This window comes from Crinia signifera, chromosome 1 (genome assembly GCF_055691185.1).
Source record: "Crinia signifera chromosome 1, ASM5569118v1, whole genome shotgun sequence".
Lineage (NCBI taxonomy): Eukaryota > Metazoa > Chordata > Amphibia > Anura > Myobatrachidae > Crinia > Crinia signifera.
Genome location: NC_139217.1, coordinates 435257554 through 435275906, shown reverse-complemented (window position 1 = coordinate 435275906; position 18353 = coordinate 435257554). Strand labels below are relative to the sequence as shown.

Genomic DNA, 18353 nt, shown 5'->3' with positions numbered 1-18353 from the left:
TGCAAAATGGGGTGACTTGTGGGGGGGTTCCACTGTATTGGTGCAACATAGCACCCACCATTCATTCCACCAGAATCTGTGCTGCAAAATCCAAAAATCACTCCTTCCGTTCTGAGTCCTGCCATGCACCCAACTGGTATTTTTTGGTCACATGTGAGGCATTTCCGTACTCGGGAGAAATTGGGGCACATATTTTGGGGTGCTTTTTCTCCTTCATATCTTCTGAAAATGAAAAATTTTGAGCCAGAACTGCATTTTTGTGTAAAAAAATGTAATTTTTCATTTTCACTGCCCACTTGTATCAAAATTGGTGAAACCCCTGGGGGTTTGAAATGTACACTATACCCCTAGATGAATTCCCTGAGGGGTGTACTTTGCAAAATGGGGTGACTTGTGGGGGGGTTCCACTGTATTGGTGCAACATAGCACCCACCATTCATTCCACCAGAATCTGTGCTGCAAAATCCAAAAATCACTCCTTCCCTTCTGAGTCCTGCCATGCACCCAACTGGTATTTTTTGGTCACATGTGAGGCATTGCCGTACTCGGGAGAAATTGGGGCACAGATTTTGGGGTGCTTTTTCTCCTTCATACCTTCTGAAAATGAAAAATTTTGAGCCAGAACTGCATTTTTGTGTAAAAAAATGTAATTTTTCATTTTCACTGCCCACTTGTATCAAAATTGGTGAAACCCCTGGGGGTTTGAAATGTACACTATACCCCTAGATGAATTCCCTGAGGGGTGTAGTTTTCAAAATGGGGTGACTTGTGGGGGGGTTCCACTGTATTGGTGCTTGGGGGGTCTTGCTAATGCGACATAGCACCCACCAAAATTCCACCAGAATCTGAGCTGCAAAATCCAAAAATCACTCCTTCCGTTCTGAGTCCTGCCATGCACCCAACTGGTATTTTTTGGTCACATGTGAGGCATTGCCGTACTCGGGAGAAATTGGGGCACAGATTTTGGGGTGCTTTTTCTCCTTCATACCTTCTGAAAATGAAAAATTTCGAGCCAGAACTGCATTTTTGTGTAAAAAATGTAATTTTTCAATTTCACTGCCCACTTGTATCAAAATTGGTGAAACCCCTGGGGGTTTGAAATGTACACTATACCCCTAGATGAATTCCCTGAGGGGTGTAGTTTTCAAAATGGGGTGACTTGTGGGGGGGTTCCACTGTATTGGTGCTTGGGGGGTCTTGCTAATGCGACATAGCACCCACCAAAATTCCACCAGAATCTGAGCCGCAAAATCCAAAAATCACTCCTTCCGTTCTGAGTCCTGCCATGCACCCAACTGGTATTTTTTGGTCACATGTGAGGCATTTCCGTACTCGGGAGAAATTGGGGCACATATTTTGGGGTGCTTTTTCTCCTTTATACCTTCTGAAAATGAAAAATTTTGAGCCAGAACTGCATTTTTGTGTAAAAAAATGTAATTTTTCATTTTCACTGCCCACTTGTATCAAAATTGGTGAAACCCCTGGGGGTTTGAAATGTACACTATACCCCTAGATGAATTCCCTGAGGGGTGTACTTTGCAAAATGGGGTGACTTGTGGGGGGGTTCCACTGTATTGGTGCAACATAGCACCCACCATTCATTCCACCAGAATCTGTGCTGCAAAATCCAAAAATCACTCCTTCCCTTCTGAGTCCTGCCATGCACCCAACTGGTATTTTTTGGTCACATGTGAGGCATTGCCGTACTCGGGAGAAATTGGGGCACAGATTTTGGGGTGCTTTTTCTCCTTCATACCTTCTGAAAATGAAAAATTTTGAGCCAGAACTGCATTTTTGTGTAAAAAAATGTAATTTTTCATTTTCACTGCCCACTTGTATCAAAATTGGTGAAACCCCTGGGGGTTTGAAATGTACACTATACCCCTAGATGAATTCGCTGAGGGGTGTAGTTTTCAAAATGGGGTGACTTGTGGGGGGGTTCCACTGTATTGGTGCTTGGGGGGTCTTGCTAATGCGACATAGCACCCACCAAAATTCCACCAGAATCTGAGCTGCAAAATCCAAAAATCACTCCTTCCGTTCTGAGTCCTGCCATGCACCCAACTGGTATTTTTTGGTCACATGTGAGGCATTGCCGTACTCGGGAGAAATTGGGGCACAGATTTTGGGGTGCTTTTTCTCCTTCATACCTTCTGAAAATGAAAAATTTCGAGCCAGAACTGCATTTTTGTGTAAAAAATGTAATTTTTCAATTTCACTGCCCACTTGTATCAAAATTGGTGAAACCCCTGGGGGTTTGAAATGTACACTATACCCCTAGATGAATTCCCTGAGGGGTGTAGTTTTCAAAATGGGGTGACTTGTGGGGGGGTTCCACTGTATTGGTGCTTGGGGGGTCTTGCTAATGCGACATAGCACCCACCAAAATTCCACCAGAATCTGAGCCGCAAAATCCAAAAATCACTCCTTCCGTTCTGAGTCCTGCCATGCACCCAACTGGTATTTTTTGGTCACATGTGAGGCATTTCCGTACTCGGGAGAAATTGGGGCACATATTTTGGGGTGCTTTTTCTCCTTCATACCTTCTGAAAATGAAAAATTTTGAGCCAGAACTGCATTTTTGTGTAAAAAAATGTAATTTTTCATTTTCACTGCCCACTTGTATCAAAATTGGTGAAACCCCTGGGGGTTTGAAATGTACACTATACCCCTAGATGAATTCCCTGAGGGGTGTACTTTGCAAAATGGGGTGACTTGTGGGGGGGTTCCACTGTATTGGTGCAACATAGCACCCACCATTCATTCCACCAGAATCTGTGCTGCAAAATCCAAAAATCACTCCTTCCCTTCTGAGTCCTGCCATGCACCCAACTGGTATTTTTTGGTCACATGTGAGGCATTGCCGTACTCGGGAGAAATTGGGGCACAGATTTTGGGGTGCTTTTTCTCCTTCATACCTTCTGAAAATGAAAAATTTTGAGCCAGAACTGCATTTTTGTGTAAAAAAATGTAATTTTTCATTTTCACTGCCCACTTGTATCAAAATTGGTGAAACTCCTGGGGGTTTGAAATGTACACTATACCCCTAGATGAATTCCCTGAGGGGTGTAGTTTGCAAAATGGGGTGACTTGTGGGGGGGTTCCACTGTATTGGTGCTTGGGGGGTCTTGCTAATGCGACATAGCACCCACCAAAATTCCACCAGAATCTGAGCTGCAAAATCCAAAAATCACTCCTTCCCTTCTGAGTCCTGCCATGCACCCAACTGGTATTTTTTGGTCACATGTGAGGCATTGCCGTACTCGGGAGAAATTGGGGCACAGATTTTGGGGTGCTTTGTCTCCTTCATACCTTCTGAAAATGACAAATTTGGAGCCAGAACTGCATTTTTGTGTAAAAAAAATAATTTTTCATTTTCACTGCCCAGTTGTACCACAATTGGTGAAACCCCTGGGGGTTTGAAATGTACACTATACCCCTAGATGAATTCCCTGAGGGGTGTAGTTTGCAAAATGGGGTCACTTGTGGGGGGGTTCCTAACTTTTAGCATCTTATGGTGCCTTGAAACCTACATGGTGCCTAAAAAATAATCTCATAAAAAGGAGGCTCCAAAATCAAGTAGGTGCTCCTTCTATTATGAAGCCTGTGGTTTGGTCACCGTGCACACTAGGGCCACATATAGGATATTTATGAAAACAAAAGAATTGGGGGAATCAATTTTTAGTCACATTTCTCTAGTAAAATGTACTGTGTTCCTTATAAAAATGTATTAAAATTGCAAATCTGCAAAAAAAAAGAAATTTTGAAATTTCACCTACACTTTGTTTTAATTCCTGTGAAACACCTAAAGGGTTAACAAACTTCCAAAATGCTGTTTTGAATACTGTGAGGGGTGCAGTTTTTGAAATGGCATCATTTATGGGGGTGTCTCACATACAAGTCCCTCAAAGTTACATCAGAACTGAACTGGTCCCTAAAAAAATCAGTGTTTGAAATTTTCTTGAAAATTTGAGAATTTGCTATTCATATTGTAAGCCTCCTAGTGTCCCAAAAAATGAAAAGGAAGTTGAAATAATGATGTCAACATAAAGTAGACATATGGTCTATGTTAGTTATTCACTATTTTGAGTGGTAAGATTATTTGTCTCACAAGCAGAAAATTTAACATTTTGCAAATCGCTAAATTTTCCATTTTTTCACGATATTTTGGTATTTTTCACAAAAAAACACAGACTGTATCGACCCAAATTTACCACTAATTTGAAATACAATGTGTCACGAAAAAACAATCTCAAAATCACTGGGATAAGTAAAAGCAAAAAAAAGTTATCCCCACTTAAGTGAGACATGTCAGATTTGAAAAAAAGGGCTCTGTCAGGAACGCAAAAACTGGCTCTGTCAGGAAGGGGTTAACACAAATACAAAGACGTGTTTTCAGCTGACTTACAGCACTGACGTTATCTGTGTTCAGGAGGTTGGAATCCTGCTGCCCTCAAGGTAGCATTGAGCTGTAACTCCCCAAAGCCCTATTTCCTGTGTTCCAACTTCCATGCATGATGGTTTTTCCTTATATAGTACATTTAACGTCTCTGCATGTTTTATAGCGCTAAGATTTTCTGATTGCAGGAACCCAGTCTGTCTTCTAAGTGCTCGAGGAGTGTTTATCCTTTATGCTACTTAGATTAAACTAGAGTCTATCGCGAGGAATACAATAAAAAAAACAACAACACGCCCACGCAGTTTAAGTTTAGATGACAAATATCCCTTCTGATAGCATGTTATTTTCCAAGTTCATGAGAAATGTTTGTGCATCTCTTGTACTGTGGTTCCCAGAGGTTGCTTCGCATCCAGTATTTTTGCTTAAGTATAGAATTTACTTTTTTGCTTAATGCAGACTTCCAATATTGCTTTTAATGTTAGTAGTCATTAAGGTGTCTGTAACGGGAGATGTATAAAGGTCGATATTCAGCTTGTTAAGCATACAGCAAATCTTTCCAAATACAATATATAAAGCCAATTAAAGTTTACCTGTTACCATGAGCTCACAGTTTCTGATTTTAGCAGTAAAAATAACAGATAATCAGATCTGCTTACTTATTTAACTATTGTTTTATTCATTGTTTTTATTGTCTGCTCTCTTCACTAATGGTAATTGGTACTTACCGCACCTGGGGATAAATTTACTAAAGCTTATACAAATGAAAAGAGCTGATGTTGCCCATAGTAACCAATCTTCTATCATATCTCTATTGCATCCTAGAAAATCATAGATGGAATCAGGTTGCTATGGGCAACATCACCATTTTTATTTTTAGAATCTTTAGTAAATGTATACACTGGTGTCACAGTGGGCAAATAAGAGAGCATGGACATACTGTAGTAGCATTAAAGACAGAATGGCCTATGTTATTGGCTCCCAAACTGTGCGCCGTGGCACCTTTAGCTGTCTTGAGAATCTTTTAGCCTAGGGGGTGCTGTGAAAAAAGTAGCAAATCCAATGGCAGCCATGACAGTGGGATATCCTCCCTCTTCGTTCGCTTAGACAGGAGGTTTTTCTTAGGGCCACCCACCTGGGGTATACCACAATGCTCATCCCCTTCCTGAATATCTTTTGCAAGTCATCTCCTTAGAAGGCCCCATGAAAAAAAAAACCTCAAAAAGTGGGGATGGAGGTGGTGAGTGTGTGTGTGTGTGTGTGTGTGTGTGTGTGTGGGGGGGGGGGGGGGGTAGGGCAACCAATGGCTGCCAGTAGACATACCAAATCTAAGAAAAGGTCAGGAAACAAAGTCAATGCAATTATTGATTCAGTCAAAACACCCTTCAAGATATGGTCCCCCAAGGTGGATAGTCAAAACATTCAACCCCAAGTGTTCGGGAAGGTATAGATGGGCGACTAGGCATGCCAGATGTCTCTCACTGACGCCTGTGACTTCCTATCCCAAGATGTAGCCATTGTCCTGGTCGACTATGCCTTAATCACATGTAAGACAACCCAACCTTCTTGCTCCTAGATGAAAGTAATGAGGCTTCTAATCCATCTAGCGAAGTTTTATTTGAAGGAGCCAAGTTTTTCATTCTGGAACAACAAACAAGCGTCTGGATTTCATCATATCTTCCAATCTTTTAAGATATTTGCTAAATGCTCTAACCAGATCCAGAGTGTGCCGTTCTTCTTCATCTTACCTTTTAGGTTCAGCAAAAAAAACTAGGCAGCACTATTTCTTGATTTAGGGAGAAGGTCAGGATGGGTTCTCAGCACCACTATGTCTGGAAATCGGATCAGATCAGGTTCTTCCATGCAAAGGGCTTGAATTTTGCCAATTCATCTTGCCGAAGTTATAGCTACTAGGAAGATAACTTTCCATGTTATAAATTTGAGAGGATCCTCCATTGAAGATGCAAAGGGTTATTTCATCATTCTTCATCCAGATCATAAATTCCAGTAACATATCTGATTGAGTGGCCTTTTGCTCTTCACAGTCCTCAAAGGGTTTTCTTTTGAGACCCTGAAATCACTTTAACGCAAGCCATGCAGTAGAAAGAGCAATGTTTCTTTTTAGGCACAATAAAAAGAAAATCAGCCTGAGAGGCAGGATTCCAAAAGACCACACTGCTTTATACTCTTCAAACACCCCCCTTCCCAGGGTGCTGTAATTCAAAAAAAGTTTAGTAATTACTGGCCTAAAGGGCCACACGGTGCGATTTTGCTTGCAATTAGATCCTGGATCGATTGGGTTTGAATCGAACGGCAAGCAACATTAGGTTTTCGGCTATATAGTACAGATCTGTACTATATAGGCTTGCCTGGCCAGTCTATTTTGTTATTCAATTTCGCTGCTGCGGGACTTCGCATTGGGATCGAATGCGGCTAAAAACCGTTATATAAGAAAAATCGGTACTTATGTAATATCTGGGCGCCCGATTTTTGCATCGCATTGCATGCAATATAGTGGCATACAATTCATGCGATGCGATTTTTCATTGTAAAGACCCGATTTTTAATTGTATAGTCACCCATGGGTTATTTCATTCCCCCACTATCCAACTACGCATGGGGTTGATTTTATATAGTGTGGCGAGCCCGAAGTGTGGCGAGCGGACGCAGAATACAAAGTAATCCGCTGCGCTCACCGCGCTTCGGGCTCGATGGCTCTCTGCGCTCGCCACACTATATAAAATCAACTCCATGCATAGTTGGATAGTGGGGGTATGAAATCACCCATGAGTGACTATACAATTAAAAATCGGGTCTTTACAATGAAAAATCGCATCGCATGCCTTAAGTAGTGGCATGCAACGAAAAAAATCGGGCGCCCAGATAATACATAAGTACCGAAAAATCTAATAGAAAAATAGACCAAATCGAACCGTGTTTCTTCAAATACTTTATTTGTGTATAATATTTAATTACGGTTTTATTCCCAAGAGCGAGCCTCCTTCACATCAATCCAAAGTCACAGACTCTGCTGGAGTTTAAATACTGGGTCGTTTCTCAGGTTTGTTCTTTGAACTCCACAAAATTCATCATTGTCAGTTATTTAAAGAATCTGCTTGCTGGAGTTTCCTCTGATTTATCTTTCAGCAAATGTAAGGTGATTGGACGCTGAGTGCCAATTTTTTCAGTGATTTAGTGGAAGCCTGAAATAAAGCAGCTCGAAACTTTGGTGTTTTCATGTCTTCAAACACAGGGTTGATGAGTCACCATCACATACATCAAATTGTCCTTTTTTTACCTTTCAGCTAGCCTCGGAGATCTACAGTTTCACCTGCTGCCTCTGGAACCACCATGCTGACTCGTTTCTGCAACAGATCTGCGCTGGAGGGTTGCCAGAAGCTATTAGTTCGCTTGAGAGAGCCGCATTGTCACTAAAAGGTGGGCATATCTTCTCTTTCTATTTAAAGTGCATTTCCTCAGAACCGTTTTCAATTGATCTTCTCCGCAATGTGCAAAGGCAGCCATTTTGCATTGTAGACCAGGTGTAGCACGCAAAGGGCTGTGCTTGAGAGATGGCGTGTCTGCAAATAGGAATTGCGTGACACACATTGTGTCTGATTCGTGCACTTCACATCCTGCAGTATTATAGACACTTTGTTTTATCATGGCTAAGTCTCCTCTACGCATCAATATACATACATACATACATACATACATACACATTGTAAAGTAAAAATATACAGAATTCATTAGAAACATTCACCAAAACAAAGATCATCTAAAAATTCTCTATATACTCCAAATGTACACAGTCATGGATATATGTTCTAAAATAAGGGAGCTAAAAATAGAAGAGCAGGATAATAAATATTTTTTTGTTATAATAAAAAAGGGAGCGTAATCAAGTAAATATTTGATAAAGAAATGGATATACAAATGGCAATGTGATAAACTACTAACAACAATAATAATAAAAAAAAATAAAAAAAAATATATATATACACACACTGTACAAAGAACGGTGCTTATAGCAGGAGTTTATGTGTATATATATAGTGTTCCCTCTAGAAATGAGGGCGGGCAGGGCGCCGCTGCACGGGGGCAGAGCAAGGAGGGCGGACCTGGCCCGCCAACGTCACAGTTGTGGGCGGTCCCGGGCAGCCGACGTCACAAAAGGGTCGTGCCCGGGCCGCTGCCGTCATGAAAAGGGCCGCCAAAGTTACCGTGCTGCCGGGGAAGCGCTGGGAATCGCCGTGTAAGGTGGCGCTGCGCTTCCCCGTGCACACAGCCAGGGCAGGCACCAGGCTGTTTTAGCAGGGCGCTGCTAGCAGGGCAGGGCGCATTTTGCCCTGTAAAAACCGGGCAGGGCGCAGCGCCCCGCTAAAACAGCCTAGCGGGAACGCTATATATATATAGCTCTATCTATTTATCACAGGCACACACTATTATGACCCATATTTCAGAATATGAGAAATCATGTTGCCTATGTATGACATATATGTACAGCCGTATTCCCTTTTCTCACTGCAAAAAAAGAGTCAGAGTGCTAGATAATGGGGGGTGATCAATCCTGGAAAGCTGTCACTTGCACTGTCTGAGGCATTGGATTAATAATTTCAGCAAGAAGAATTCTGCCCATGTGTTAAGATAATTTCCCATGTCGCTTTGTGAAGGATCTGTGAAGTAGGAAAAATCGAAACCGGTCAAAGTATATGTTAATCTCTAGAGGAAAACTTTAATGAGACACACAATAAAGACAAAAGAATAATTACATACTCTTCAGGACTCAAAAGACAGACTGAAGAAAATACTAATGACTCCAACAAAGTATGAACAAAGAGCCTTTTCTATGCAGTCATTATATTATTCTTAACTAATGTCAGTGACTTCAGAAACATTTCCGCTCATTCTCTGTTTAGATCTGTCACTATGGTCCATTGCTATCTACTGTATTTACTGTAGCTCTGCGTGTGATTCTCTTTATTATCGAATAATTATGTGTGTGTAGAAATTGTCTGTAATTGGAAACTTTATTCTGTATATTTTAGTTCTACGCAAACTGACTGTACATGGGTTTGCAGATCCTCTCCAGAATGTGGAACCTATGGTAAGAAAGTGGATTGTAATTTCTGGACTGTATGTATGCTTCTACTCAGCCTGTGTTTGTACATATAGCTAAGAAAGGGAGCTATACACATTAATGTTTGTATTTAGTATTTGTTGCTTTGTAATTTCTCAACTCCAGTAATTAGTTTTTTTTTAAATATATTCTGACCAAAAAAAACAAAAGCAGAGAAACTTATCTCAAGAAGTTCTTGTGTGGTCTAAAAAGTCCCAATGTGGTCAGATCTGCCCCCCCTGGCTGTTTATGGGTTTCAAACTCTGTCCAGGTTTAAGGATAGCCATGCTTGGGTACAGGTGGTCTAAATAGTACAGTTTTCTTTTACTTTCTGTGCTCAAGCATGTTACATGCCTTGTGGACCAAGTTTGTGAACCACTGCTCCAAACCACCAAGGGCCAGTGGCATAAAACCAAAATTGACAATGTTTTAATCATTGCAACAAAGACTGAAGATGCCAAAACCAAGGTTATGCCATGAGCAGCGTGACAGGGTGCTTAATAATGTGTTAATTTATGTTGCGCTCAAACTACAGCATTGATCAGATATCTATACTTCAAGCTCTTTCAGTGAGTGCTAAGTATCGAAGCTGTAATTAAGCAGATTGATTCAAAAAACACACCTGGAACTATACCCATAAAAAATACAAGATGCAGTTACCCAGTACATTAAGGGGGGTAATTCAGTCCCAGAGGAAAAATCTGCAATTTATTTTAATTTTTTGGCAAATTCGACTTGTCCTGTTCAATCCACGTGCTCGATTGGGCGTAAAATCCAGTGAAAACCGATTGGATCGGTAGTTTTGCCGCAAATCCACGTGGTTTTGGTGCATTCGCGCCTATTTTCACCCTTGATGATTCACCCCCCACAAAAGGAAAACAGAATCTGCAAAAAAAATTACTGATGATGTTTCACCTGGCCAGGAAATTCCTCTGGGATTGAATACTGCCCTGTATGGAAAACAGTTGAAGAACGTTGTCCAATACCTTATAAAAATGTAATTAGAAATGACAAGTTTTTATTTTTATTTTAATAACATGCACTTGACTTTCTAATTATAATTCCAAACATATTCTACTGTATGTTGTCTTTTTTGAATATCCTAAAACTATCCCCTTTGCGGTCATATATAATATATTATGTTGGAATGGGGGGTTATTAAGAATCTTTAATTTATTATTTTTATTTTCATATTGGTAAAAATAACAAAACAAAACACAAGAAATGTTCATATGTTAAACACCTTTCCCATCTACAGTTGCTTTAGAGTTTCCGTTTAAGTTTAGTGTATACATGATTGGCTGGATGTGATTAATGCCGCCAGTCCAAAGTTTGTTATTGAACAATTTTTGTGCTTATGCTAGTATTATGTTTGTTATAATGTGGTAGACAGGGTTGTTCTTCCTTTTTATTACTTCATCTGAGGAAACTGTCAACACGTTTAAAGACAGAGAATCATTTCAAGAGACTTATATGCTCCCCGTCACTGATACCATTCTTGCTATATGGAAGCGCTCTCCATCCTCGTGGAAAAATCCAAGCACTGGTTGCCGCCTCACAGTCTTAATACTACCTGGTAAATGCAGCCACATTTACCGCTGCTGCACGTCCCCTCACCTCTATGCGGCGCCTATCCAGAGCCTTTGATCAGCTGCTGCTGCCCGGCAATTGGGCTGGATAATATTGCTACACTGGTGTCACACTCCAGCCATCAGCAAGTGGGATCCATTCGGAAAAAATAAGCTACTATTGTCTGGAAATTGAACAGCATGATATTGTTGTGCTGGCCGTGATCGCAGGCCTCCTCCATCAGTGGGGCAGATGTATTAAGCCTGGAGAAAAGATAAAGTGAAAGGAGATAAAGCACCAGCCAATGAGCTGTGTTTAAAAATGACAGTTGGGAGTTGATTGGCTGGTGCTTTATCTCCTTTCATTTTATCACCAGTTTATCTCTTCTCCAGGCTTAATACATCTGCACCAGTGTGCGATATATACCTGGAACTGCTAACTAGCTGATGGTGCTCAAAAACTGAGTTATATACCATCGCCTACTGGCCGTGGTTATACACTCCTGCCTTGAGCCGTTGCCCAGCTGTTGTTGCCCAACATTTGGGCTGTGCATTATCTTCTGGTTGATCCCACCATTGTTCACAGCGCAAATGACTGACCATTAATATCTGCACACCTATATTCACACACCTATAACACTTTTAATGACACAAGCCATTTAAGTGACCTTCTGGACATTCTCTGAGATGAGACATCATCTATATATGAGAAATCTGATTTCTCATTTTGAATGCAGAGCGAGGAGGTTACTGCAGAGAGAGCGTCCTGATATTGTTCTTAGTAAGAACCTACACTAGACTCTCAACTCAGAAACTTCCATTTAATCGAGCCCCATCGAGAAGGACTTGGTGATATTTATTTTATTTGCATCAGCTGTGATCAGCAGAAACTTCAAATAGGACCAGCTACACAAAATCTACCCATTGGTTCTTACCCCTGATGAAGTCTTAGAGACGAAATGCGTCGGGTTTTCTTCACCAATAAAATAATTATTTACCCAGAGATGGACTGAGCCTATTCATTGGGAACATCCTCAATATACAAGAACACTATTTCAGAAATGTTTATTCTGTTTTGAAATTGTAATGTTATATTGGGAGGTACAGATTCTATACTAGGTAGCGCACCCATATATATATATATATATATATATATATATATATATATATATATATATATATATATATATAAACAATGATCCAATGGACCAGCAGAGGCACTCAGGAGGACTTGGTGAAAAAAAGCAAACTTTAGTGTTCCAACGTTTCGGGGTTAGCAAACCCCTTTGTCAAGGTGTACGCCTTGAAAAAGGGGTTTGCTAACCCCGAAATGTTGGAACACTAAAGTTTGCTTTTTTTTTCACCAAGTCCCCCTGAGTGCCTCTGCTTGTCCATTGGATCATTGTTATACTATTTGCACGAGAGGGCACCGGGGCAGCTGAACACCCCCAGGGAGAGTGCCGGACTGACCCATACTTCTATCCGGACATACTTCTATCCGGACTGACCCATACTTCTATCCCCAGGGAGAGTGCCGGACTGACCCATACTTCTATCTATCTATCTATCTATCTATATATATATATATATATATATATATATATATAGAACTTTGCATAGGTGCGGCACTCCCAGGGTATGCGGCTGCAGGTGCAGTACTGGTCGGGTGCCCGCTCAGAAGAACCCGGCTCACTTAGCCGGTGTAATGTAGAACGCTGTGGACGGCGGCACTCACAGACAACGAAATGATGACACAGGATAACCTGGCTTGTGACCAACGTTTCAAGCCTCCGTGGGCTTTTTATCAAGGTGCATTAAACAACTAACATACAATCAAACACATACCTTTATGCAGGTCAGGGCCGTTCATTCCTCCCCCGGCGTCCGCTCTGGCGCATGCAAGTGACGTCACTCATTACGGGTAGCCAGCGGGGTCATGAAGGGACCTCCCACCTGCCCAAAACCAAAACACTGCAAAATAGAAAATACATGTAATATATTAAAAAACCTTAATTCATTGAAAAAAAGTCAAAATGTTACAAAACTTAGGAGGTACCAGTGTGTACCATATCGCTATTGTGTACAGACAAAAAGTGCAACAATCTGAAGGTGTTACAGAAAAAAATGAACCAAATATTAAAAAAGAATTGAAAAAATTAAAAACATCACGCATGGGATCATGGCCAAGCATATATGCTTAGCCGAGTTGCGGGGCAAAGTTTTAATGCTATTAGCCCCGGATAATACTATGTTATTCTGTGCCCATCTAAGGATTGTGCCTATACCAGATGGCTGCCCATGTACCTGTGGATCCTTAAAGCTACATGCAAACGGGACCCAGTAACAGTGTGGGTGCAAATGACACCTGTAGACCATTTTATAAAAAGTGTGACAGTCCAGCCTGCTCGTTGAGACCCCGTGGAGCCAATGTGTCCAGTCTGAAAATCCATCGACTCTCAGCCTGGCACAACATTAGTCCACGGTTGCCTCCCCGTTTAGGTGCCAGAATCTGCTCAATAATCCTGTGTCTTAAAGCAGAAAGGGAATGTCGGGCCACTGCAAAGTGACGGGCAACAGGTTGATCACTTGTTCCCGACAAAATTGCGTGTTTAATTGCGGACCTATGGGCAGCTGCCCTCTCTTTAAAGGTCCGAATGGTCTTACCCACATAGTGGTGCCCACAGGGGCAACTGATGAGGTAGACCATATATATATATACCATTTGTAAAGCAAGTGTCAGTTTTTGATTACCTCCAGCAGTAAGGATCCACAAGTGCACACTGTATCCGCTGCATTACTAGGGGAGTCAGGCATTTCATCCACAGTCTCTCCAGCAGTCTCCCCCTCCGCCCAGCTCCGTGTTCCTGTTAGAAAATAGAATGTTATTATTTTTGTCAATCAATTTAGAACTGAATGACAGCTTGCTAATTGACTATTAGAGTTATACCTACATGGTAAAAATGTTATTATGGGTAATTAGTTTCTGTGAACACAGACTGTTCACTGAATGCAAAATATCTGATACAGAGCAGATAGCATCATGGAGGATTACATAATGTCCACTGCCAGAAGGAACGCCAAGCAGCTTATTTGTGGGACTTGGCACTGGGTTAAAGGGCGACAACAGATGTGTCCACATACATCTAGCCTCCTTTTGCATTAAACAGTGAAATTGCTTGAGGGTTATATTCACTACGTTTTGCAAAATAAGGTGTTTTTTAATGGGAAAAGTTGCGCACTAAGATGCACTACAGAGTCCAACAGCGCTCACGTGCTATGGATAATTGGTCTTATATTGCATGGAGGCTAGATGTATGTGATCACATCTATAATTGTAAATGCCCATATACACTAGAAGATTATCTTTCCAATCTGGCTGTTTGGAATGAAAATTTGGGAGCAAAAAAAACCAGGGGCATTACTATGAAACTTGCTCTCCCTGCCAAAGATTTTGGCAGCGCCTCCCCCCCCCCCCCCCCCCCCCAAGTAGGGTTAACCCCCCCCCCCCAACCCTGTCTTACCCCTTTGAATCAAGCCGCTTCCGCCGGCGGTCTTGTCTGCGCATCTGTCTGCTCTCCTGATGAAAACTGACACTGACATAATGGCTGCCCCCATACAGCAGACAGTTTGGTACTTGTTTCCTAGCACGGCGCCCGATTTTACTATGTATGCAAACATAGTCAAATCGCATTGCATTGCATCGCATGCCATTATTGTATGGCATGAGATGCAATTTTACCTGTCCTAATGCATTTAATGTACTGTACCATAAAATGACATATAATGTCATTTATTTATGAACCCCCCCCCCATTATCCACGTCATCCCGAAGCGTGGCGAGCGCAGCACGTTCGCCCAACCTTTTCATACCCCCACTATACACGTTGGCGGGGAGTTGACTTTATATAGTGTAGCGAGCCACCGAGCCCGAAGCCTGGCGAGCGCACGCGTACTATGTTACATGTATTACACGTCCCCTCGCGGGGCTCGCCGCGCTTCGGGCTCGGTGGCTTGCCACGCTCGCCACACTATATAAAATCAACTCCACGCCGACGTGGATGGGGGGTATTAAAAGGTCGGCCGGACTCGCTCCGCCGGCCCTCGCTGCGCTCGCCATGCTTCGGGATGACGTGGATAGTGTGTGTGGGGGGGGGGGGTGGCTAAATAAATGACATTATATTTAATTTAATTGTATAGTACATTAAATGCCATTATTATATGTCAAATCGGAACTGATATGTCTTCACATGCCATACAATAATGGCATGCGATAGGATTTTTTATTGGACCCGATTTTTGTAATGTATTCACTGACAGAGAGCAGTGAATGCATTACATAGGAAAATCGCATCGCATCGCATGCCATACAATATTGGCATGTGATGCAATGCGATTTCACTACCCTGAATAGCCCACTTCGCAAATGCCGTAGTACCAAGTACCAACAGTTTTTAAGGATTCTAGAGCAGGCATTGTAACTTATCAGGTTTGCATATTAAAGTTTTTTCAGACCACGATTAGTGTTAATTATAGCACCCTGCACCTTTCAAGACCCGTGCAGTTCCTTTTACCTGCCTGGAGTGTCGCTGTTTGCTGTGATGTCTGTCACATTGTGGCCTGTATCTCAATACAGACCAGACTGTACTAGAAGTCCCACAGCAGACAGTGACACCCCAGGCAGGAAAGAGGAACTACACGGGTGTGCATGGTGATGCAATGAACACTGATATACAGTTTGGTTTAAATAGTATATAAAGTTACTGAAAGTAGTTAGCAGTTCTGAAAAATCATCTGACAGTAGGATTTCTTTATAGTAAGAGATTTTTCTTTAATAACCAGTATCAATCAGCCTGGTCCCTCAATGTTATTCAGCCTTCTATATTACTGTACATACCTCCTCAACTGTCCTGATTTTCCTTGGACATTCCCAATTGCTAATGGTCAAAAGATTCATTGTTTGTGTGGATCAGAAAGAACAGGGCTAGAACAGGGGAGAGAGCTATTTGTCCTGATTTTAGCGAAGTAGATATCATGTTTTCAAACTAATGCAGTTTCTGTTTACATTATATTGGTACTTTGTATATATGGAGTATTTCCCAAAGCTGTAAGCAGCACCGTAGACATAGTATATTTGGAAATCTCAGGCTGTGTAAAAGCAAATATAAATATCTGCCATCCAACAGGAAAATGGAAACATTCAGAAGATAAAGAAGTCCTTGAAGGCTTCTGTATTTGCTGAGGGACCTAATACATAATGTATGACAATTGTTGCATCCGTCTATCTTACTGTTTATTTTCTTTCTTGGGCTTGTGAGCAAAATTGGAGGATATTAAAGAGCATTAGTTTTACAAAGGCTCTCACAAGTGTGTGCCTCTCAGTTCCTAAGTTATTACTGTGCTCTTTATACAGTGCATTCATATGTATAGAGCCTCAGTGCACAGACATCGTACAAAGCTGAAGGCAATGAAGAAATTTAGTTCCCGTATTAACAAAATACCATTGTATCTGCATTGTACACAGAGAGGCACCAGCGTATTAATAAATGGTGCATGGGTCCCGAGGGGCCCTGCACCGTACACCCTGCTCTCAGAGTGTTCTTACCTTGTGCTGGCAAGTGGGTTTCTCCTCCTCCGTGGTGCCACCATCGCAATGATAGCTTCTTGAGGGCAGGGTCAGTATAAGATTCCTGGTACCCTAAAGAGAACTTCAATTTACTTTGCTAAAGCAGTTTTTTTTTGAGGATAGGGGGTGAAAAGTTACAATCTCAACTTGAAACATTTTCCTGTATAAAAAAACTATATATAGAAGAAAACAGATGTGTCAACATAGACCTAACCTCAAATTGCATCACTGTAGCTTCATCCCCTCCCTTGCCGCTTTACAATGCCGCTAATTTGGGGCCACAGTGGCGCTTCCATGTCTCTGCACCACCCACCCAAGATGAAGCCACACCCCCTGTTGTACCGATGGTTGTGATGCTCCTCTTAAACTGTAATCGCAAATACAGGCAGGGAGTGGTATGCACCTCCTCCTGCATTTGCGTTGCTTAAGGATTGCATAAAGGATTGCTGCGAGCATCTTATCGTATGCGTTCCTTACGGAATCAGGGCCACAGTGTGTGTGATGTATGATATACTGTATGACATCTAACTGACCTAATCATGTTTCTTTCAGGGTTTCCTTCATGCTGTATTTGACCGTTTGAGACAGTTTTTAGAATGCAGTAAGTACCTCTTGTACCCCTTCCCATGACACGGGTAGAAAACATAGTTCCGAATGTTCTTGGGATATACTTCATGTTCTCTTACATAATTACTGTTATTTATTATTTATGGTGAATTGTCTTCTATTCTGCAATGAAAACGTAAAATACAGATTGCAATGTAAGTGCTCATACTTTCTTTAATCTCTCTTTCTCTCTTGAGCGCTTTCTCTCCCTGTCCCCCCTCTCTCTATCTGTCCCTCTCTCCCTAACTCACTTGCTCTCTCTCTCCCCGTCTCTCTCTCCCTAACTCACTTGCTCTCTCCCCGTCCCTCTCTCCCTAACTCACTTGCTCTCTCTCCCCATCCCTCTCTCCCTAACTAACTCACTTGCTCTCTCTCTCTCCCCGTCTCTCTCTCCCTAACTCACTTGCTCTCTCCCCGTCCCTCTCTCCCTAAGGGGTGAATTTATGAAGCTTGGAGAAGTGTTATCTATCCCCATAAAGAACGTTATGAGCAAGGTGATAATGGTTCAGCCAATCAGCTCTTACCTGTCAATTTACATATTGTAGCTGATTGGCTGAACCATTATCACCTTGCTCATAACGTTCTTTATGGGGATAGATAACACTTCTCCAAGCTTCATAAATTCACCCCTAACTCACTTGCTCTCTCTCCCCGTCCCTCTCTCTCTACCTCACTTGCTCTCTCTCTCCCCGTCCCTCTCTCCCTCTCTCCTTCACTCACTCTCTCTCTCCCCCTGTTTCTCTTCCTCTCTCTCCCGCTCTCTCTCCCTCCCTCACCCCTCTCCCCTTGGCAAAGCTGAATAATTAAGTGTCTAATGATTATCCTGCAACAACACAGGCGCTAAACCAAAGTATACATTTCTGACAGCTTATTAGTCTAGCTGCTATGGATCTAACGCAGACCAGACAATAATTGCATTAAAGTTTGACACTGTCAGTCTGTAAGATCCCATGTGAATAAATGACTATCTAGATAAAGCTGGTAAGCCATTTTTTATTCGGCCTGAATGCCCTAAATGTCCACTATAACGGGTGGGGAAAA

At 41.9% G+C, this 18353-nt stretch overlaps 1 protein-coding gene across 5 annotated transcripts in view; it reads left to right on the top strand.

The window, feature by feature from the left end:
- The window catches only part of IPO11 (importin 11), a 376178-nt gene that overhangs the window by 104785 nt on the left and 253040 nt on the right, over nt 1-18353 (top strand). For all 5 annotated transcript variants that reach the window (XM_083153175.1, XM_083153179.1, XM_083153188.1 and 2 more), the window contains exons 6-8: nt 7702-7834; nt 9445-9503; nt 17259-17307. In XM_083153175.1, coding sequence (XP_083009301.1) covers nt 7702-7834; nt 9445-9503; nt 17259-17307 — 241 coding nt within the window. The remainder of the gene's footprint in view (nt 1-7701; nt 7835-9444; nt 9504-17258; nt 17308-18353) is intronic.